Here is a 24,352-nt window from a genome sequence, read left to right as displayed (position 1 = left end):
GAAGGGATCGGTACGAGAAGAAGTACCGGGTCCCGGACGCGGCCCCCTTGTGCCTTCGGGCACAGCCGACCCCGGACTCGGTCGTCTCCACGGCGGCCAGGAAGAAAGCGGGGGGGGCGCGGCCTCTACGTCTACCTCCCCGCCGGACGGCGAGGGAAAGAAATTAGACACGATGGGACGCAGAGTCATCTCGTCGGCAGCGACGACGATTAAGGCGTCCAACGCCTTGGCTATCGTAGTCCGCTACGACAGGGAGTTGTGGTACAAACTGGCCCCCCTGCTGGACTTCCTACCAGATGACAAGAGGGCGGAAGCCCTAGAGATCTTGCAGGAAGGAGAGGTGGCGTCGGACCACGCCATTACGATTGCGACGGACATCGCTGACACTGGATTTCGCCAGTTGGGCAACGGCGTGTGCCTTAGGCGGCGTGGATGGCTCAAGGCTACTGACTTCCGTCAGGACGTGCAGACCAGAGTCTTGGACATGCCGTTCGACGGAAACAACCTGTTTGGGAAAACAGTGGACGATTCCCTTCAAGCCATCAAGGCGGGCACGGAGACGGCCCGGGCTCTTGGGGTTCTCCAGCAACTGCGGCCGCCCTTTCGGAGCGGCGGAGGCAAACAGGGTGCCTCCAAAGGTTCCAGCGGCGGATTTTCCACCTACCGTCAAGCGGCCCGTTCGTCGTCACAGGAAGCTTACAGGGGACGAGGCAAGTCAGGCGGACCCCGCCGTCGTCACCAAGGAGGACAAGGCGGCAAAGCCTCGTCGAAGCAGGACTGAACCGGCCGTGGGGTCGGGCCCCCACCGAAGCACCCCGGTGGGAGGCCGGCTGGCGAGCTTCGTCAGCGTGTGGGAGTCCATCTCCACCGACCGTTGGGTGCTGGACGCCCTAGCTCAGGGTCACGCACTCGAGTTTTTAAAGAGGTGCCCGCGCGTCCCCCCTGTGGCCAGGAAAGAACATCACGTCCCTCAACTTCTCTTGGAGGTAAGGGCGATGCTCAAGAAGGGCGCCATCGAGCTCGTCCCAAAGAGGCTTCGGGGCTGCGGAGTTTACTCAAGATACTTCCTCGTGAAGAAGAAGACGGGAGGATGGCGTCCCATCCTGGACCTACGACGACTGAACAAATTCATCAAGGCACAGAAGTTCCGGATGATCACCCTCCAACACGTCCTGGGTCAACTGGAGAAGGGCGATTTCCTGTCGTCGTTGGATTTGGAGGATGCCTACTTCCATATTCCCATCCTAAAAGGACACCGAAAGTTTCTCAGGTTCGTGGTCCAAGGGGGTCACTACCAGTTCAGAGCCCTTCCCTTCGGATTGAGGTCGGCACCCAGGGTGTTCACCAAGTGCCTCGCACCGATGGCGGCGCAGCTGCGCCGAGTGGGGATCCACGTCTACCCTTACCTGGACGACTGGCTCATCCGAGCAAAGACGAAGGAGCTTGCCGTAGAGCACACGGCAAGGACCGTCCAACTACTCACGGACCTGGGATTCTCCATAAACTACGCCAAGTCCCACCTGGTGCCCGCGCAAGACGCACTGTTTCTGGGAGCGAAGCTCGACACAGTGTCGCTTCTGGCCTCTCCGTCGGAGGAAAGGACGAGGGCCATCTTGGGCAAGGTGCTGCGGATGCTGGTTGCGGACGCGGCCAGGGTGAGGTCCATCAAGTCCCTCCTCGGAATGATGTGTTCTTGCATTTATCTCATCCGCCTGTGCAGGCTCCGGATGGGCCCGTTGCAGGAGTTCCTGGACGCGCGCTGGATCCAGACGACGGGCAGCTTCGAGGAGAGGATCACACTCAACGAGAGTTTCCGACGAGCGATCCGGTGGTGGGGCACCCGCGCGCATCTGATGGCGGGCATGGACTTCCAGACCCCCGGCCACCAGGAGACAGTGACCACGGATGCCTCCCTGGAAGGGTGAAGAGCGCACACCGAAAATCTGCACGCGAGAGGCCTTTTGCTCCCGACAGAGAAGTCCCTCCATATCAACGTCCTGGAGCTCCGTGCAGTGTTTTGGGCCCTCAGGTCCTTTCTTCCGTCCTTCAAGGGCAAGGTGGTGAGGATCTTCACCGACAGCACCACCACCATGTTCTACATCAGGAAGCAGGGCGGAACCAGGTCCCCAGCCCTGTCCAAGGTGGCGCAGGATCTGTGGCATTGGGCCGTCGCCCAAGGGATATTTCTGGTGCCGTTTCATCTAGCAGGGATAAAAAACACCATCGCCGACTCGCTCAGCAGAGGGCTGCACTAGACAGGGAACTATGACAGGATCTAGTGGACCGCCTCTTCCGACGGTGGGGCACACCCCAGATCGATCTGTTCGCGACGGCGACGAACTCCAAGTGCCAGAGGTTCGCCAGCAGGTTTCCCCAGCCGAGGAGCATGGGCAATGCTTTCTCGTTCCCCTGGGAGGGCCTGTTTCTATACGCGTTCCCTCCATTGCCATTGCTGATCCGGCTCATCAACCAGCTCAAGAGGTCATGGTGCAGGATGATCCTCGTCGCACCTGCGTGGCCGAGGTAGATATGGTTCCCGGACCTTCTGGACTTGTCAGGGTCCCCGTCAATCAAGCTGCCAGTGGACGCGGATCTTCTCTCCAGGCAAGGAGGTGCCATCCTCCATCACGACCCGAAGTCGCTGAACTTGCAGGCCTGGCTCCTGCAGCGTTAGAGTTTGGAGGATACGACATACCGGCCGACTGCAGAGAGGTTCTTGCAAAGGCCAGGGCGTCCTCAACTCTTAAATGCTATGGACACAAATGGAAGAAGTTCTCTGTCTGGTGCCACGCACAGAAGATTAACCCTCTACGGATTACGGCTCCCCAGGTACTACCATACCTTCTGACGCTGGCCAAGGCTGGACTGGCGCATGCGTCCATCAAGATTCATCTTGCTGCGATCTCCCGATACACCAGAACCACGGGGCAGACGTCTTTGTGGTCTCATCGTCTGGTGAAAGAATTCATGAAGGGACTGTTCAGATCGTTCCCACCGGTGAAGGCTCCGGCCCCAGCGTGGGAGCTCAACGTGGTGCTGACCAAGCTCATGGGACCTCCGTTCGAGCCTCTGCACTTGGCTCAGTTGAAGTTCTTGTCGTGGAAAACAGCGTTTCTTTTGGCCATCACCTCCGCACGAAGAGTGGGAGAGATCCAGGCCCTTTCCTGCAACCCCCCGTACTTGACTTTTCACGACACGAGGGTAGTGCTCAGGACGCACCCCTCCTTCATGCCCAAGGTACCGTCAGACTTCCACCTCAATGAACCCTTGGTGTTGCCTGTTTTCTTCCCGTCGCCTTTGTCGCCGGCTGAAAGGACTTTGCACTCGCTGGATGTGGCTAGAGCGCTGAAGTTCTATGTGGACCGCACAAAGTGTTTTCGGAAGACGTCACAACTCTTTGTGAACTTTGGACCTGTTAACCAGGGGAAGGCTCTCTCGAAGGCTTCCATTTCCAGATGGCTCTCCGGCTGTATCATGTACTGTCATCGGTTGACAAACCGACCGCTGCCTGGCCTTCCGAGAGCCCATTCCACCAGAGCGATCGCAGCTACCACGGCGTTCCTATCTGGTGTGCCCTTGCTGGACATCTACAGGGCTGCTACGTGGAGGTCGACGCACACCTTCACGAAATTTAACTGCGTCGATCGGGATTCCAGGGAGGAGTCCAGGGTCGGCCAAGCAGTGCTGCGCAACCTGTTCGCCTAAGGTGAGCCTGGTGAGGAGGTAAGAATTGCTTAATGTTGAGTTTGATGTAATGCTTAATGTTGAGCCTTTGCCACCTCCCGTGGTTGTGCATGTGTGTACTGCTATGTATTCTTTATTCATGAGCATGTGAATCCATGCCAGACCCCATGCTGGAGAAGGAACAAGTTACTTACCTGTAACTGTTGTTCTCCAGCATGGGTCTGGCATGGATTCACATGCGAACCCTCCCGCCTACCCCTCTGCGGCTCTTCACTTGGTCATACTGCCACTTCACGTGCTACCAAATCTGAAGATGGCTGCCAGAGGCGGGGCTTAGGTAGAGGGCAGTCATTGGCTGTGGTCAGTATGACGCAGAGATCAGTGATTGGTTACTACTACGAAAGACAGATCAGAAACGAAACTGATACTGATTTTTTCTTTACCGAGGATTCCCAGCCTGACGACGGGGAATATTCATGAGCATGTGAATCCATGCCAGACCCATGCTGGAGAACAATAGTTACAGGTAAGTAACTTGTTCCTTCTACACCCTCGCAGGAGTCGCCTTTTTTCAACACCAGGTGGGCTATGGGCTATGTCAGCCCTGTTTCTTGATGTTTTCTCCACAAGCTCCCATGGAAGCTGCATACTTTCTTGCCAGAGGTGGGACTTGGCATTAGTGTCAGCGTCTATGATTCCTGGATGCAAGCCCTTGTTTCCGCTTAGGGATGTGCGGGCATCTTTTCGGCTTTTCTTTCTCCCGTTTGGCATCTGAGCATCGAGACGCTGGTACTTTGTGGTGCTTCTCTACTCAATTCCTGCCTCAGAGGCCCACACCGGCTTTGGGTCCCCGCCATCGTCTAAGCAGCAGTGTCCCCTGCAGAGCCCTTGGTCTCTGCCCAACACATCCGTGTTGTGGTTCTCCACTCTCAAGCCAAGGGACTGTCCCTGCATCTCAGCACATTCTGGCATTCTGCGTTATCCGGAAGAGTGTCCCCTTGTCAGCTGGCTTCCTCCGAGCTTGAATTTCCTCCCTGGAAAAAGGTGTAAAGCCCATTGGTCATCGGCCTCTTCAGCAGATATGAATGAGTATGGGTCAATAACCAAGCTATCCACCTGAAAGGGGGCGTGTAAACGGCTAACACCTTTAATTCCCATATAACCAATGAACACTAAAGTCTTGGGAAGGAAGGGAGGATGAGCGCTGAGCGGTAAACACATTAAATCAGAACATCCCTGCCTATCTAAATCTCTTTTTTCATTTGTTGAAAATCAACCCCTTCCGCTTACACAATCGGCATGTCAGTATCTCAAACATCTTTCTAGAAAACTCAATAAAAAGACAGGCTACTTGACATTCCTGCATGTCAATTGCTTGCAAAAAGAAACATTCATATTTTAACGTATATATTTGCTAGATTCCGGCCAGTGGTGTTTCTATTGCATAGCTGTATAAACATTTTATTTGTCATTTTTCAATGGGTAATTTAAAGTGGGAAAAATGGACAGTTAAACATCTTCTCCTTTTGTTCCTTGAGTAGTTCATGGCCAATAACCGGGCCTTGCTCTGTGATATAACCAGGCAATTACTTCAATTACTTATTTTTCTAGGCATGTGCGAAGTGAGATATATTATATGGCTGCCATTCTGTAGTCGGCCGTTACACAGGAAATGTGGCCGTGATGTCCCGTTATAACCCAGCATTTGGATCTATTTTTATAAAATCCAAAGTTTCTAGAAGCACTTGCGTTTCTGAAATATTTACTAATTTCCCAGAATGTACAGTCAGTTGATATACCTCCCCCAGTACTTTCCAAATAAGAGGGGCCGGGGCTTGAACATATTCCCCTTTAGAATATACCCACCCATTGAATTATATCTCCCCTTGGTATTATACTTGGTGTAGGGGTGCACAAGTAGGACTCTGACACGGAAATGTCATGCTGGTTGGCATACACTTTTTTTCAATTGAAAACTAAAAGAAAACCCCTTTTTGCCCGAACTCTAAGAGGGGTTTTCCTGCCTCAATCAAAATACTAATGTTCCAGTCCGGATGTTAAATGTGAAAGTCTACTGTGTTAGAATCCTAACTCTGTCCCTCACATTCTAAGTTAAACTAAATCAAAAGAAGACCTTCTTAGTACAGAGAAACAACTCCCTTCCCCTGGACAAAGGCAGTTTCCGGGTTTGCAAAGTTCCTTAAAGTTCAGTCATAAGTGTTATGGGGATGGAATATCTCCTTCCCCCAGCCTTCCTTGGGCTCTTGATACAGTTCTCCAGCTGGGGGATTGACTCCCTTCCCCGGCCGTCCATAGGTTACTAACACAGTTCAGTAATTAGAAGGGGAATGTTTCCCTTCCCCAACCACCCTTTTTTAGGCTTCATCTCTGTCTCTGGGGTCCCAGACCCTGGTTGGCAGACCTGGCTTCCTTCTGCCAGACACTGCAATTGAAAAGGGTAGCTCTGGTGCTTTCCCAAGCTGGGCTGGGTCCCTGACCCTGGTTGGCAGACCTGGTTCCCTTCAGCCAGGTACTGTGACAAGGAAGAGTAGCCTGGGTGCTTCTCCAAACAGTAGACCCGATTTCCTTCTCTATCTGGTCTCTTAGTCCCAAACATAGACTTGGTTTACTCGCATGCCAAGTTCCATTTTCATCTGCATTGGCTCCACAGTTCTCTTTATAGTATTCTATTCTTCCAGGCAGACTTGGTTTACTCCCCTGCCATGTACTTCTATCATATGTTTCACTCTCATAGTTCTTCGCAAGGCCTCTTGACCTCACCTGTAGACTTGGTTTACTCTCCTGCCAGGTGTTAGTCATATGTCTCAAACTCAGTTCTCTTTGCTTCCCACTCTCCTATTTGAGAGCCCTGGGTTGCCTTCCCTCCAAGTACTGTCACAAGGAAGATTGGGTACTTCTGTTTTAGTATGCCATTCCTTTCGGTAAGGGTCTCAGACCCTATTCCCTTTCTTTTGATATCCGATTAATGTTTCCTTTAATCTCCTGTAGCTGTTACTCTTTATGCCCCACGTATCTTCTGCTGTGGAATCTAGGGGTTTCTGCGCCCTCTGGGGACCCCCCAACCATATGCACAGCCAACCAAATACCTTTAGGGTCGTGGCTGCAACCCTCCGGACATTTGTGGGCTTGCCCTGCTCTTCTGCTGCCTCGCCGGCTCTCTGTGGCTCTCCGACTCCCTGTAGTGGCTCTGCAGCTTTTGCTTCTTTTCAGCATGCTTCTTACAGGCGGACTGCCTTGTTCTGCCGTGCTGTGGTGTTGGCGTGCCTTCCAGCCAGACCTTCATTTGCCCAGCGTGTCTACTGCTGCTGTCCTTGGCCAGCACCGGGGTCCCTCTCGCCGTTCCACTCTGGAGCCTCTGATGGTCGGTTGAGTCCCTCTTCAGTTTTTATGCTGCTCCCAAGTGAGTTCTGTGACTGAAGACAAGACCGTTCAGTTAGATTCCTCTGAGTGATCTGTGTGGCTCTGCGCCTCTTCCTCATCCAAGTTTCTTGTCTCAGTTCTTCATTATCCTCATTCCTACTACTTTCATACTACAGAAGCATATAGGATAGAAGGGTAGGGGTGAGGAGAGTGGGGCTGAAGGAGAGATGGGGATGTAAGGTGGATACCGCGGTCTCCCATGATAGTTGTTACTGGTCCCATAGGGGGCTTCCCCTCCTATGAAATCCACCTGCTGAGTACCACCCCCAGGGGGACTGTTGGTTAGCGGCCTCACCTTCCTGGCCTCATGGGAAGGTGCTTCCCCTATGGAAGCAGTGACAACCTCCTGGGATTCGTCACATTAGATAGTAATTTCTTTTGGTTGTCTCACAGACAGGTGGGTACCCTTAAGGAATAGTTTAATTCTCCCCTTTTGGTAACAGGTGGTTATAGTCAGCAAGGTGGGTCTATTTCCCTCCACAGCCTGGTTTCTCTCCTGCATTGGGCCTGTCTGCTTCCTTTTCCTCTGATGAAGGCCTGGGGGTTAACTCTATATAAGATGATTTCATAGTGGTCTGCTAATAATCCAAGATATGCCCAGAGGAAAGAAAGCTGTTCTATTATCCTTCCTGTTGTCAATTCTTCTTTCTAGCTCCTCCCAGCCAGACTGTCAGTCAATACATCAGTGAATGAGTGTGTATCCCCTTAAATATCTGGGTTTGGATTTTTCTAGATTGATGTGATTGGACAGTTTTCCAAAAGTGAATTAATACTAAAGCATCCCCTTTGCACTCATTTGGCATATTAATGAAGAGGGCAATATAATGGGAGTAACTTCAGATCCCAGTTCCCCTCCGATTTGATGTGATGTCATTTCTACATTAAACATTCTGTTTTTATAAAAAAAAGTATGTTCCTCACATGATTAAGTTACTAATTAATTTGTCAGATTACTGTGAGTCAAGTGATGCAAGTCTAATCTCGGCACTACACATGATCTGTGTGTGATACATTTGTGCTAATCATTCTCTGATACTTGCACATAAACATTCTGTTCCCATCTCCGAATAATGGCATAGCTGGCGGCGCTAGGATATGTGAATCACTGATGTGCGATGTTTCTGCGCAAACATATCTAAATCCGTCTAATTTGATAAAACACATATTTAAAAAATATCGTTTTACATAAAGCTGATATAGATATTCATTCTGAGCAATTTAAAAAAGCTAATATGTATGACATTTCTTTCAAAAGATATTCAAGAAAATATGATCCCATTAGCACCCCAGGTTGAGAGTGGACCCCATTCCACCCTGACAGGGTCAGACACCTGACCCTGTCACAATATGTGATTTCTTTTGATGTATGAGTAATTTATTGAGCATGGGGCACAGTCAACTAATTTGGGTATGCTGTACTAGAAAGTGGAGTGAGTAGCATGTTTGTGCAAATATGTCAATCACGAGAGCAACTGATTGCCTTTGAGGTCTCAGCAGTTACAAGCTAGACAGTACAGTACATTATGGGTACTAGGCGAGGTAGGATCTTGTGTGAAATTGAATACATTGTACTTAGCCTTATTAGCCAGTTAGAAGTGTGATTCTCTGTTCCAGCCAGCTGCTGACCACTTATTCTCTTTCCATTCACAGGTACCTGCTCTCGGAAGGGAAGCTGAATGAAGGTAATGTGTGTGTAGTTTAAACTTATGTTTCAACTAAAGGCAGTGAAATCTTGCACTCGGCAACAGGTATGTGAATACAGTGGTTGTGGTGTTTAATTAATTTATTTGTACACTTGTAAAGAGCGCAGAGCCCAGAGACATCGAGACGCTAGTTGGGAGAGCAGGGAAGGTGGGTGAAGGGGAAGGAAGAGCTAAGTCAGTTACAGGTGCTGAGTACCTAGAACTCTGAAGGAACCTCTTTCCGTGTCCTACTTAAAGATTTCGCTGGCGTGGATAAAGACCCTGGCTCTGGTCATGTTTTTATGTCTAGTTTCGGCTCTTTGGGTTATGCCGTGTTGTGTTTTTCGTCTCCTGAGTAGAGTGCGTTTAGAAGCCTTGGAATTTGGCACCACCCACTGCCATTTCATGTCTGTAAACTGGCTTCGTTTCATTCTGTTTTGAGTCCTCCGTCCTGCGACTGTTACTAGCGCATGCAAGTCAGTCCTGGAACTGTAATTACCATGGAAGTCATTATTGAACTGTGAGCTAGTGGAAATACTGTTATTGACTGCATTCTGAATTCAGATGTACACAAGGAAACAGAAAGCATTTCTCTGCATACAAGCAATAGATGTGCAATTTTCCTGCAATATTTATTTCTACAAGACCCTCACTCTGAGTATCTTTCAACACCTCCAGCGTGAGAGGAACGATTTAATTTAACGCACAAAAGTGAAAGCTAATAAATAGAACAGTGCTTTCGGTTTTTATACACCAAATGCATGCTCATGTTAAAACAATTCCAGGTCACCCAACAGTACGTTTAAAATGCGTATCTTATAAAGTCAGCCTTGTTATTTAAGTGGTATTAAATTGAGCCACATTTAATTAACACTTTTTGCCTATTAATTTTACATAAGCAAAAATCCCCGACGGGGCGGGGGCTTCACCAGGTTAGCTAAGTCTCGAGGCCAGTTTTGCTCGGGTCTTAATGTTAACCGGAGCATTAGCAAACCAGGTAAAGCTCAGAGCGGTTTACTGCTATTAGCTTTCTGCCATGTTTCTCCAGGATGCTAATAGATTATTTTTTTAAGCTGAGAAATGGTAACCGTTGTTTCTCAACTGAAGAAAATAAAAAAAGTACAAACTGTGGCAGGTTGGAAGAAGGAATCGGGCATGTTAAGGACTTTCTGACTTGTTTTCAATGAAATTAAAGGAATAAGGTCTATCTTTCCCTACCGCTTGAGGGATTTCCCAGCCTAGCTAAAGGAACTAAATGTGTTTGTTGGTCGTCGTGAAGTCCCAAAGTAAAATGTCCTCATTCCAAACCTAACTCTACCTGACCGTACCACTAATTTAGCCAACTGAAACAAGTCCAAGAGAATGTCTTCCTGTGGTCATCTTTTATCTTCTGGTGTTTTAAAAGTCTCTCTTTCTCGTATATGTTTCCTAATGCAATCTTCTGGAATAGTCTCTGGTTATCTCCTTGAAAAGCTTGTCTAGCTTTTCCACAATGCTCTTGGGACTTAGCGTCTCTTTACTTTACTTGTGATAATTCTCCTGGAGATACTTTCCCAAAGTCTTGTCTACACTTGTAGATCCTCACAATCTTGTAACCCATGCTTACCTAGCTTTGGTTCAACTTGATAACTCCCCTTTTCTGTGTTCTCTCTCTGTAACTGTCTCTTTCTTTATCTTGTTCACTTAGTAGTCTTCTCACATCCCTCATTACAGGATTTTATGCCAGGCTTTCTACACCTTTCACCTTTAAACTCATAGGTAGTTTATCTTCCTTCCATGGTATTCGTTTCCAGTCTTAAACTATTTCCTGTACAGAGTTGCTCGTTATGTTCTGTATCGGTTTCCACCCTTCCAGTTAAACAGTTTGTTAGTGAATATCTCATCTTTATGACTGGGGCGAGTTTCTCTCTTCATATGATCTTGCCCCGGCGGCATCCTGCTTTTCCCTTTCTCCCCTGTACCTCAGTATATGCAGAGGAACATTGCAGGGCTTGTCGTTCAACGAAACAGTACTATTTCGGTATCTTGTTTCTTGTTTGTCGGCTTCCCATTCTCGCTTCCCTTCTTGCTGCTGATGTATATGGGTACTGGCGATAGGGTGCCCACTGTGGTGGTCTCGGTGTGCTTCACTGGGTGTCCTGGCCACCACGATCTGGTCCTGGCTACGCCACCACCTGGTGCAGGATATCTGTCTCCTGCTTCACATTGGTCTCCCAGTTCTATGTGCCGGACCTATGGTGTCTCACGCTGGCGTTCTTTGCCGCCTCGAAAGTCCTGGGCTCCACAGCCCGTCTCTGCTCTGCTTCTGCCAGGTGTGATCAGGTCAGGCGGCTTCCCCTGCATACGACACTCTCTCTCTCTCGTTACTCTACCCGTGTCAAAATGTATGTTTCTCCTTAAACAGACATCTTCTTTTCCTTTTCCAAATGGGTTTGTTTCAGCATTGTCTTCAGCCATATGTACAGGGATCCCATTATTCTTCACAGCAAGTAGTCCCATATTGGCTGCTATGGTGTGTGGCCTGGGGAGTTCCTCACAGGAACGGCAGTCCTTGTCCCCTTGGGGCAGTCTCTCCCAGTGAGGTCCCACTTGCTCAGACCCCTAGGGAGGGTCCTGCGGAGCAGGCTCACCTCCCAAGACTCAAAGCGGAAGGCTCCCCCTTGAGGAGAAGGGACAAATACGCTTGATTCGTCACAAAAACTAGATGGCCGCTGTGAACAGTGGAGAAGGGAACTACACGTAGTCCCTTCTCCCTTTCTGTGGTGGCCATTGCCTTGGCAGGGTAAGCACTGGGAACAGTGTTCCCTGCGAGGGACCAGGCAGCTTCAGGTAAGTTGTGGAGGTGGGGGAAGGATGGTAGGGGGAGATGGAAATTGTGGTTTGGAGGGAGGGGTTGAAGGAGGACTTAATTGCTTTCCGGGGGGAAATGGCAGCCTCGGGCTGTCCAGCGGTCTTGAAACGTGGGTTTTACCATGAGGTAAAGCCAGCATTCAGACCTTCCTGATTGGCTGGGAGGCCAATTACCCCTCCCCGGCTACTAATTAATATTAACTGATGTTTTTATTTCACCACCACAACCCCAAACATATATTGTTATTGCCACTATGTGCTAATAGCCTTCTAGACCTTGGGAGCAGTCATTAATTTTGCTAAGAATCCTTTCTCAAATGATGGCTCGAGGTGAAACCCCTCCCTTGGTCTATTAGGCTATTTATTTTATTTTATTCTTTAAAGTGCAGACCTATCTAAAAATCAGCAGAGTGTTCTACAGGGTGTTGGTAGCCTGAGAATGCATTGGATTCTTTTAACAGTAACATAGTAGTGAGAGTTGCAGTCCCTGCTTCCATCGGATTAAGTCAGGTATCGTTGTAAATGCAATGTTTTGATAGCTTTGTGGAATTGGAGAATTCTACAGGCATTCCGTACCAAAGATTTCCAGAAAGTATGTGTGTGACAAGGGAAGGATTGTTTGGGGCTCCTATATTCGAGGGCGATACGTGATTCAAGCCAGTTGGTCGATTTCCTGCGGGAGGATCGTGTGCCATTAGATATGTGGAGCATAGCCGCCTGGTGTGCTACTTGTGTCTGCTTTGTAGATGATGCATGCAGTCTTGAACTGAGCTGTATCCTGGCCTAGAGAGGAAGCCAGTGAAGTTTGCATAGGACAAGGGGGATTCTAACACATTTCTGTGCACTTGTAAAAAGGTGTTGGTGGAGGACTTGGACTCCTTTAAGGGGAGCAAAGTGAGAGGCGGGGAGCAAAGTGAGAGGCTGGGAGCCCCTTCGAGAGGGCATTTCCCCCATCGATGTGGACCACAAGGGCCTGCACTTCAGTCCATAAGTCCTCCGGTGGGATGAAGGGTTTGATTATGCAAAGGGTGGAGATTTGTAGCCGGGCCATTTGGACCTTCTTGGCTATGTGTTTCTGGAAGGTCAGGCTGCTTTCGATGGTGAAGCCTTACGTTTTTGCTGAATCAGAGAGATGTAGATCAAATCATTTTCGGCGCATATCATTGAGCTATTGTTGGACAAGTTGTTGTTTAATAAAGGAACTGATGAGAACAAATTCGGTCTTGGAAGGGTTACGTTTAAGGTAGGCAGTCAACATCCAGGACTGGATAACGGCTAGGTATTCGCTGAGACCACTGATGTCCAGTGGGCTTTTTACTTGAATGTATAATAGCTGAGTAGCGTTTGGTAGATGGCTATATCGGGATCTTTGAGGATGGTGCCCAGAGGTTCTATTACCTTAACAGGTTATCTTATCTTAGTTGGGACAGTACCATGAAATGTGTTTGTTTCCTTGTTTGTGGTCTGGTGATATCACTGGGCATGCGTTTTGTATTTCTCTTTTAGCTTTTGTGTGTTTCATTTTTCTCTCTGGCTTCCATGTTTTAGGACGAGGAGGACTTGGTCTGTGAACCAGTTTGTTGTTTTTTTTCTGATGAACTTTGTTTTAGGGAGGATGGGGGCAAGAGTAACTAGTATTGTTCTAAATAATTGGTCCCATTGATGAATATGTTAATGGTCTGTCCTTTTACTGTTGGTTTCCAATAAGGCTGGGGAATAATTGGTGAATGTGTTGGGGAATTGCGCCTGCTTGGTGGTTTGCTTTTACATTCTATGAATGTAGCTCTTTTGGATGGAGATTGGGGTTGATGTTTTTGGTCCGCTTGCTAAGGGGTGTATAGGGTTTGGTGGTGATCATTGAATGGTGACTAGATTAGTGGATGGAGTGTCAGGCAAGAAGGCCTGAGAGTCCATGCTTTGATATTTGGAGGTACGTAAAGCGATTTAAATGAGGTTTGCCTGTAGGTAGTTGTATTCCAATGCAGAATAAGGGTATCCTTCCCCTTCTACTTTCTATGTGCTGGTACACTTTCTGTTTAAGCTTGTTTGTAAGCGGACTGGGGACGTTTGCTAGCTATGTTGGTAGTAGTAATATGTGAACTGTTGTGATTGCTAGTAGTGGTGTACTTGGGTCCTTCCTGTTATACTGGTTGGTTTGTGATGGATATGGTTCTTTTTGTTTGAAACGTATACAGCAGTTCAGTGAATATATTCTATATGAGATAGATTATCTGGGACGGTATTTATCTTCCTTGATTTGGTTTTTGTAGTTCTGGTCCAAATAGGGTGACCAGATCTTGACTGGGAAAGAGTTTTACCAGGATTGTGCTTTCCTTTTGCAAATCATTGGTAAAAGAGTCTTCACAGTTTAAGTTGAAGTTAATCAACTCACCAACTGAGAGAATGCATAGGCTTGTTAACTGAAAGACAAAGACTTGAAAAGTGGTGTGGTATGCAATTATGTGGCCACCAAAGCTCATTGTATATCTAGCATGCTCTTGCTAACTGGGAAATAGTGCTAGGATTGCTTTAAGTAGTAAAGAACTAGCTTTCTTCAGTTATTTTGGTGGGTGTTTCTCTAGGACACTTGGTGCATGACAATGACATCCAAATGTGTTAATGGGGGTTGTGGTGGTTTATTGTTGGTGTCGAATATTAACCTGAATAGCTTGATAACTGTGTTTGATATTATGCACGTTTCTTCTATGTGAAACCTGCTGAAGACTATCAACATCTACTGGACACATTGACGGAATGTGACTATATCTTGCCTTTATCGTGACTACATTAAAAGCGTGTAACTGACAAAAGGATGAAACCAATTTCCTTGGTCAGTCAGCATCTGATTGATTCACTTGCAACTTGATTGAAGGTGTCCCTCACTTCTTGAACAAGAGATGAGTTTCTCATTCAAAGCGGAGACGATTATTTCATTCACGTTGGCCACGCTTTTTGCATGTGTGACACGTACATTCATTGTCTGAGACCGGCCAAAAATGATTAAGGAAACGGTCAATGCCCAATCAGTTGAATGTGAATTATTTGATGTAACCAATGCAATCCTTCCCTAGCATATCTACAGTTATTAATAAGCTCCCAAACTCAAGGGGCATTGTTACCAAACATGTAGCCCTTGGAATTTGGGATTAATACTGTTGGCGCTCCGGGGGATGCATTTCAGGGAGCCAAGAACACGGGTCATTGTGAATGCACTGCCCCCTATCGTGCGCACACAAAAAATAACCTATGAGAGGGCCACCATAGAAATGGAGAGCGGGGCCTCTATGCAGAGCCCCTCATAAATGTACAGGGCTGGTGGAGATCCGCAGTGAGGCGCAGCAGCGCCCCCCCGGACACAGCGAGAGGAATACTGGGCAGGGGGATTATGTATGTCTATTCTTAAAACCAAACTTTTCATAAGAAAAGAAAAGGAATCTTGGAGATTGTCACAGTGGGCCTTAATACACCAACTCCCAAAGACAGCTCAAGGGTGGTTTTTATTGATTTTCTTGAATGTAGCTGTAAGTGCAGTCATTTTCTCTCTCTGTTAGAAACAGCAAGACCCTCCCTGACACAGGAGACCCCACTCCCCAGGTTAGTGTCTTCTGATTATTATCCCCTACTGTTTAGGTTCTAACTGTCTGGCCGTGAGTGCGTAAAGGCAATAACCATATCTATTTAACTCCCCCATGACTTCCTAGAGGTTGCCTACTCTACCCCTATGTTAGTTCTAGGGATTCTAGTGGTTCATTCCAGACAGTCAAGCTGCAATCTGCCACCTTCCTTTCGCACCCCAATGTTCCTCTCCCTGAATCTGTCACTCTTCCTTCCTTCACCTACTCTTCTCTCTCCATCTCCACCCACCTTCTCTCTCCTCTCCCTGTGTCGTCCTTCTCTGTCTCTCTGATGTCTCACTCTCCTACAATCTACTTCCACCCTCCAATCTTACTTTCCACTACTACGATCCACACCACTTCTACTCTCTCCATCGTACACCACTCACCTTTCCACCCTACTACTACATCCCTCTCCACTGTACTACTCCCTCTCCACTCTACTGTTCTCTCCATTCTACTACTACTCTCCTCTTCACTCTACTACTACTCCCCGCTCCACTCTGGTGCTGCTCCCATCTACAACTCCTCTTGACTATTACTCCAGCAGCTTACCTATCAGTCACCCTCCTTTCACTACCTCATTCACCTTCCATTCACTTCCTACTCGTTCACTTCTACTCTTTCACACTGCTTCCACGCACACTCAGAACACCGTACCACTTCCTATTACAAATCAGTACTTAACCGTTTCTGAAAACCACCTCTGAACTCCGTCCAGTGTCTTTATCCTTCTAGTCTCTTGGTCTGCCACTTCCTCCTCCTGTGACCTCACAGAACAAACCACACCTTCCTGTTTACTGTCCCTAGCTTTGTCCTTCCCTCCGCCTACCATTGGTCCTCTCCCACTTGTTCCCGGGGCCAATCTTACCTGTTCTTCCTGACCTGGAGTTGTTACAGATAAGAGAACACATAAAAAGGGATCTAAGCCCTTCCCCTTTCTGCTTCACAGGTATGTCGAGCCTGATCATTGATGGCCCACTTTGAACCATGTTCCAGGTCGTGTCAGGGAGCAACAATGCAGTGCAATCGTAGGTTAGTGATTGAGTTGTGGTCAAGTTTGTTATGAGGGAGCTGCTCCGTGGCTGCATTTCAGGTAAGCGATATGTTAGTCTGTGTCAGGGAGCCACGCAGTGGCCACTCTATCACTGCCGGCAGTTTTGTCAGCTGGAGGCGCATAGTATTCCTCGCTGCCGTGTACTGTTGCCTCTGTGCAGCACAGCTGTTCTATCTCTCTCTGGTGCCAGTACGGGGCTACTGACAGGAGATGTCCAGCTGGAGGCTCTGGTGGACTGCCTTGTTGCGGGTGATCTGCCGGGAATGCAGGTATTTATGATATAATAGATCATTTATAACGTGCTTAGTACCCAGAGGTTTCTAAGCGAGGACCCAGGGATCGGACCTGTGTTGCTCTGTGTCGTCTTGCTTCCAAGGAAAGCATGTTGCCCCTGAGCTGTCCTCCCGAATTGTCTGAAATGAGATGAAAAAGACTGGCCAGAGATATGAAGTGATTTAAGAGTGGTACTGCCCAAGCACATATATGCACAAGGGGAGGGGGACAGGAACTGGGGCTCTCCAAACTGCCACCTTCCCCCTCTGGGGAAGCAGCAGCAACGAGAGGTCAGTCGACAGTAAGAGGGCATTGTGGTGCGTGGAAACAAGAGGGGCAATGCGTGGAAATGCAGCGACAAGGGGTCCAATGCGTGGGGCTGCAGCTTGTGGTCCAATGCGTGGGGCTACAGCAACAAGCGGTCAACCGCAGGGTGGTGTAGCTGCAAGAGGTCAACTGCGGGGTGCGATTGCAGGGAGAGACCAGCGAGGCAATACAGTGGCACGTGGTACAAGGGCTAGTCAGCGAGGACAGAGGGGTGCGTCTACAGTAAGAGATGTGGAAATACAACTCAAGGCCAGCCAAGAAAAGGGGCACTAAATGGTAAGAAGGGCCCTTTAAGACAAGACACAATTGGCACGATAATGGCTGGATCAGATATCTTGTCTAAGCTTGGTAGTAAAGTAGTTAAATGGTCTTGATTCAACAAAGTAAACGCTGGTGAATTTGATCCGAGGAATCCTGCTTTCAATTCAGTGCAAAGTCAAACCTTTGCCAATACTCTGGCGTCCTCCAAGTTTACGTTGAAACCAGAACTCTGATATCAGTGTTTCCTGACTCTTAAAGCTCCAAATCATGCTGTCCTGAAGAAACCATAGTTGATTCTGAGTTCCTAGGCATGTTGGTGGCTAAAGTTATTATAGAAAACAAGAAGAGCTTCGCTGATCTAATTAATCCGCTCGATAAATACTTGACCTCATTTCAGCATTTTATTCTGAAAAGTGCTCACTTGCTTTTGTTTGCGTGCAATGCGTACAAATTAAATATGAAACAAGGATTTGCAGGCGCCACCAACCTTTCTACTGCTTACAACAATGCAATGGCAATGTACAGCAAGTCGTTTTTGCTGTTTGGGCAGACCTATTCGATAGCTACATCTTTCAGGCAAGAAATAATGCTTGAATATGTTGCGCTGCAGGAAATGGCTCCCAAACCCTCTTTCAGAATATGGAAGATTCTGCATTGTTTGGTAAAAAGTACATGGCGCAACTCAAAGTATGGCTTGAAAGAAGTGGCTCCTCAATGCATCTTCAGACAAACCAACAGAGACCACCAAAAGAATCCCAGGAAGAGCTAGCCCCCGGACCCATGGAGAAAGAAAATAATGGACAACCTACTGGAGAATGCTCTTAACGATTTGAAAGAAAATAAGAAGGCAGAAACAGAGAATTTAGATGAAGATGCTGCAATGGGAGACACTACTGTCAATGAAAACCCTGAACTGTGGTTTTTATTTGACGAAGCTAGCCAAGAGTATAGTACTATCAATAGAAACTGTTTGAACTGCACAAACACCAGCACACAGGTGTGGAAGCTAAACTAGCTCACCGAAAGGCTGCTGCAGCTGTGTCTATGGCAGCTAAATCTGCTGGGCCTTCCAAAGCCTCTACCGATCCCCGGTTTGATGAAGTTGATACCCACACCAGGCAAATCGCAGTGATCTAGCCTGTTTTATCCTTCAGTTGGGATCGAATATTGAAGACTTCAACATGGATAGCCTCACTTCTAATCCAGAATTTTGGTTTTTGAGATAAAAAAGATAGCCCAGCTCACACATGTTATCAAATGAAGTTGGCCGAATTCACTGAATTTGCTGAAGCACAGGATGCTGAATAACATCCCTGAAGTCACTTACTGATTTCAACTTCATTTCACCAGGTAATAAATTGAACCATTTACGAGTTTTGCAAGTAGAATGCTGCATTTTCTAGTTTCGTGCAACTGTATTACCGCTATCTTAGCATGATGATTACAACTCTGACATCTATCATACCCTGTGATCCACGGCTGCATCGCACATTTCTATTCTATCCTCTTGCCTGCTCGACGTGGTGAAACCTACCAAACCTTGGATCTCACCTGACACACGGCACGAAATACCTCATAAATCCTACGCCACAGCAATATCTATGTGGACATACATACACCACGTTTGCACTGTGCTAGCAAGTTTAGGTACATTTCCTATATTACACCGAAGAAGACCCCCAGCCTGCACTGCACTTGTAACCTTTACTTTGTCTGCAACACGCCAAACTTGACCTGTGCCGCAACCCACCTGATGTGACCTGGCGGCCTGGTGCTGCATGTATTTTACCATGACCGTAACCTACCGGATGCGACCCCGTGGCCTTGTGCTGCATGTATCAAACTATGACCCCAACCTACCTGATACGACCTGGTGGCCTTGTGCTGCTTGTATTTTACTATGCCTGTAACCTACATGATGCGAGCCGGTGGCCTGGTGCTGCGTGTATTTTACTATGACCGTAACCTACCTGATATGACCTGGTGGCCTTGTGCTGCTTGTATTTTACTATGACCACAACCTACCTGATACGACCTGGTGGCCTTGTGCTGCATGTATTTTACTATGACCGTAACCTACCTGATACGACCTGGTGGCCTTGTGCTGCTTATATTTTACTATGACCACAACCTACCTGATACGACCTGGTGGCTTTGTGCTGCTTGTATTTTACTATGACCGTAACCTACCTGATACGACCTGGTGGCCTTGTGCTGCATGTATTTTACTATGACCGTAACCTACCTGATACGACCTGGTGGCCTTGTGCTGCATGTATTTTACTATGACCGTAACCTACCTGATACGACCTGGTGGCCTTATGCTGCATGTATTTTACTATGACCGTAACCTACCTGATACGACTTGGTGGCCATGTGCTGCTTATATTTTACTATGACCACAACCTACCTGATACGACCTGGTGGCCTTGTGCTGCTTGTATTTTACTATGACCGTAACCTACCTGATACGACCTGGTGGCCTTGTGCTGCTTGTATTTTACTATGACCACAACCTACCTGATACGACCTGCTAGCCTTGTGCTGCATGTATTTTACTATGACCGTAACCTACCTGATACGACCTGGGGCCTTGTGCTGCTTATATTTTACTATGACCACAACCTACCTGATACGACCTGGTGGCCTTGTGCTGCTTATATTGTACTATGACCACAACCTACCTGATACAACCGGGTGGCCTTGTGCTGCTTGTATTTTACTATGCCTGTAACCTACGTGATGCGACCCGGTGGCCTTGTGCTGCACGTATTTTACTATGACCGTAACCTACCTGATGCAAACTGGTGGCCTTGTGCTGCTTGTATCTTATTATGCCCCTAACCTACCTGGTGTGACCTGGTGTCCTCGTGCCACATGTATTTTACTATGGTTGTAACTACCGGATGTGACCTCTTCCAATGTAACTAGCGCCTAGATGCCCTTGGGCTTTGTGTGCTGCTATAAATGCAAAATAAAATAAATACATTGACTGGTATTTAAGGTTGTGTGTACTGGCTTGTTGTATCTGTATGGGTAAGTTCCACTGCCTGAATTGTTTTCTATGTGACTGTTATATTGAAGTGTGTCTCTGTGTTTTGTGTGTAGATTGTCTGGTATTTAAGGTTGTGCACACTGGCTTGTTGTATCCGTATGGGTATAAGGTCTAGTGTCCGGGGTTGTTTGTTTTTAAGCGTGTGTTAATATTGATGGGTGTGTATGTGCATAGGTTGGCTAGCCCAGTGGTCATGTACAGTATTTGGGTGGTGTGTTGCAGGAAGCAGGAGCGGGGTAGTTAATACATTGGCTACTCTCCAAGTTTTTCTATGTGGCTAATCTGCACAATTCTATCTAATGTGACGCATGACTGATCTTCACAATTCTATCTAGTGATACGCATGGTTAATTTCACAATCTAAATGTGCCGCATGGCTAATCTTCACAATCTGTCTAAGTGTGACGCGTGGCTAATCTTCACAACTGAAGCTGGTTAGATATGGGGTCAAGTGCCTAAATTGCAGACTGAGATCAAATCCTGGCTTTCCTGTCCAGCAACAGTGTGTGATTCTAAACAATCATCATTTAATATCACTCTGCCTTATCTGACAACATTGGGAGTCCCTATAAGTGATTAAGGTCAGACTTTACACTGTAGTGTACCCCTCAGGCCAGGCCAACTACAGCACTGCCACCCACCTTCTCAGTAATCCGACCCATGAAGCGTATGTCAGTTGAGGCTTTTGCCACCACTTTCTCTCCCCTTCCTCTGCCTGACTCACATCCTGACACAGCCTTTTCCATGCTACATTCTTCTATCTCTGATACTATTAATGTTCTTGCCCCTGTCATGAGGATCTGCTTGAAGCCCAAAGGCAAGTGCAACTCTTGGTATGACTTTGACCTAGTCACCCTTAAACGCAAGTGCAAGGTGTCTGAGGGGAAATGGCTAGCTTCTTGCGCATCCTCTGACAAACTGGCCTGCCGCTTGCTCCAAAGGCAATACCGGCTCTCTGTCCACACTAAGAAGAGAGCCACACATCCAAGCCTGCGTCTCTGCGGCTTCTAACAACTCGGCCAAACTCTTTAAAATCGGAAAGGAGATGGCCAATCCTGCTGCAGTCTCTACCTTTCCTGTCCCTTCCCAGGCCCTCTGCACAGCTCTGGCTTCTCATTTCATCTCTAAAACCCAGTACATCCTGTCCACCCTCTTGTATTCTTCTCCTCCTCCCTTTACTCTCTCCTCTACCTCCGTCCTCCCTGTGGCCACCTCTCCTCCCTCTTTCTCTTCTTTTCCTCTGTTCTCCCCTGACAAGGTTTCTAGACAAGTCCAATCTATGAAAGTCTCGTCAAAACAGGTTCATCCCTGTTCTTTCAAAACCATCAAGGACCACATTGAAACCCTCAATACTGCCCTGGCTGACTTCTGCAACCACTCCTTCACCACCGGAGCCTTCCCTTCCCCCCTGAAGCACTCATGTGCACCCTCTTCTCAAGAAACCCTCAGCCGAACCCCTCCTCCCCGGCTACCTATCGCCCAATCTCTATCACTCCTTTCCTGGGCAAAGGCTGGCCATCTCCCAGCTTAATCATCACACTGAATCTGTTGGTTGTCTCCATGACCATCACTCTGGCTTCAGAGCAGCCAGAAACATGGAAAATGCTCTCCTGAACATCCGTGAAGACCTGCTCTCTAACCTTGATTCTAATCGCCCCTCTGTCCTCATCTAACTCGATCTCTCTTCTACCTTTCACACGGTCAACCATGCCATCCTGCTCAATCGTCTGCGTGATAATGTTACGCTCACCTGGTATCCACAGGGACGCCACCCAGTTGGGTTACTGGCTGGTATGCTTCTCAGCTTTGCCCTGATGTGGTCTGCAGGGAAGGTTCTGCCTTGTGGTAGAATTAGGCGTGCTCTCCGTCCTGCCTTCTTTGCAGGGGCGCATTGTCTTTCATGGGCGAGTGCGGTCCAGTTACTTCACTGATGCCGGCCCGTTTGATATTGTTGAGGTAGGTCTTATTGCTGTTCTTTAGTTTTGTTGCTATCCTGCATGCCTTTCTTTGTTTAAAATGTCTCTTTTTTTCTCCCTTAGGTATGCAGAGCTTCAGCGCGGCGAACTGGCTTGGTTGAGCCCCACTGGTAAATGATGGTGCATTAAGAGCGCTATGATGCGGTAAGTAAGTGCTATGCGCAGCGCTGCAAAGTCTTGCCTTTGCTAACCTGTGTTTTCCTTCCTTGTAGGTCGCGGTGTTCTTCAGCGTGAGTGGAATGTCCGGAGTGGTGCCAGCCGAGAGGCGACCAGCCATGTAAGCCTTTTGAGCAGTTCTTAATTTGTAAATGTCTCTACAGCTTTCTTTAATGTTGCCTCTATCTTCCTCTTTCAGGTCGTTCCGTCCGGGAGGCGTGCAGATTCGAGGAAGCTGTTCTCAGTAGCTGAGAGTGTTTAAAGATGAAGACTGCAGGTAAGATGCTGCTGCTAATGATGTTCCTTTTGTCTCCTTGCAGGTTCTGCTTCTCCGAGGTTTGAGGGAATAGCTGGACACGGTGAGCGTCACGTTGCAAGCTGCAAAGTAACACGAAGCATGTTCTGCAGTCAGGGTGTGGTTTATATAGCCCAGGTAAAGTAGACCCAGGGAAAGTAGTTCCAGGCCTGCCACACCCAAAACACTAGACCGCATAGCTTGGTTCTTAGGAACCAAGCTATGTGGATGCCTCCATGTTGGCTGACAATACAATAAAGTAGTTCCCAAGCACATTGTTGTTCATGGTGTATGAGCCTGCCGTCATAGGCGCCAGGACTGGCCCCATGTAGGCTTTTGAAGAGGATGCCAGGCTCTAGAGGCCCGAGTCCTGACTCCACCTGGCCCATGGGTTTGCCAGAGGGGGTTTTGGGCGAGGTTCGTGACAGATAACCTGGGTATCACTGATCAGGCCCTGGCCTGGCTGACCTCGTTCTTCTCTGATCGACCCTCGCAGATCCAACTTGGGTCCTTCCTTTCCTCTATCTCACTCTCTACCTGTGGTGTTCCCCAGGGGTCTATCCTCTCTCCATGACTGTTAAACCAATACCTGGCAGTTCTCGCCCACTGCATTGCCGCTTTCTGCTCTCCAACTTTCAGTGCTATGCGGATGACGGCTCGTTTTCAGGCTCTCCTCTGCCACCTCTTCTCCTTCTCTCATCTCTGACTATGTGTCTGCTATCCAGGAGTGGTGTTCTGCCAACAATCTCTGCCTTAATGCCAGTAAGAGAGATTCTCCTCATCGGCACAACTGCACCCTCCTTTCCTGTCACTCTCTGGCCGGCCTCCTTTGGCCCTCTTCCTGCTCTCACCTGTGAGGCTAAGAACCTCTGGGTCATCTTCAACTCCACACTCTCCTTTTCTTCTCACATCTCTGACGTCTCTAAGAAGTCACACTACCAACTGCACCTCCTCAGAGGTACTCTTCCTTTCCTCTCCTTCCCCCAGAAGCTCACCTTCTCTGGAGCTCTCATTCTCTCTAGGCTGGACTAATGCAACTTTCTAAGTTTGCCTACTTCTACTCTCCTCCCTCTGCAACTCATCCAGAACAGGACTGCAAGACTTGTCCTTGGCCTCAAGCCCAGGGATCTTATCTCTCCAGCACTGAAACTTCTGCATTGGCTCCCAGTGGCTGAAAGGATTAAGTTCAAGACCCTCTGCATTGCCCACAAGGCATTCTGGGGCCTGGGTCCTCAATACCTCCAACTCTCTCTTCGTAAATACCTTCCTATTCGGCCACTTTGCTCCTGCACCTCCAACTCCCTCTGGGGCATTCGTTTCTCCAACCAATGAGTTGGTGGTAGATCTCTTTCATCGGTAGAATTTTCCCTCTGGAACAGCCTCCCTGCCTCTCTGAAACTTGAGGCGAACCATCTCTGGTTCCGGAAGCACCTCAAGACCTTCCTCTTTGCTTCTACCTTCTCTCTTCCTCTCCCCTGCTGATTTCCTGTCTGATACTGCACTGGTCACCGGGCTACCCTCTGATTTCGGGTCTCAGGTCCCTGCCGCCCAGTTGCACACCTGCACTGCCTCCCAGCAACCGTTACACTTGGGTCTGTATCTGTAACCCTACAGCCCCCCTACCTGCACTTTTGGACACCTGCTGTCTGCACTTACCCTTGCACATGCAACCTGCTGGCTG

At 48.2% G+C, this 24,352-nt stretch overlaps 1 protein-coding gene across 4 annotated transcripts in view; it reads left to right on the top strand.

The window, feature by feature from the left end:
* PIGL (phosphatidylinositol glycan anchor biosynthesis class L) overlaps positions 1-24,352 on the top strand; it is a 760,299-nt gene that overhangs the window by 690,734 nt on the left and 45,213 nt on the right. For all 4 annotated transcript variants that reach the window (XM_069615215.1, XM_069615214.1, XM_069615217.1 and 1 more), the window contains one exon: positions 8,776-8,807. In XM_069615215.1, coding sequence (XP_069471316.1) covers positions 8,776-8,807 — 32 coding nt within the window. The remainder of the gene's footprint in view (positions 1-8,775; positions 8,808-24,352) is intronic.

The sequence above is a fragment of the Ambystoma mexicanum genome, chromosome 9 (assembly GCF_040938575.1).
Source record: "Ambystoma mexicanum isolate Mex_15411 chromosome 9, UKY_AmexF1_1, whole genome shotgun sequence".
In the NCBI taxonomy this organism is placed as follows: domain Eukaryota; kingdom Metazoa; phylum Chordata; class Amphibia; order Caudata; family Ambystomatidae; genus Ambystoma; species Ambystoma mexicanum.
The sequence above is the reverse complement of the archived record's forward strand: the minus strand, read 5'-3'. Positions and strand labels throughout refer to the sequence as shown.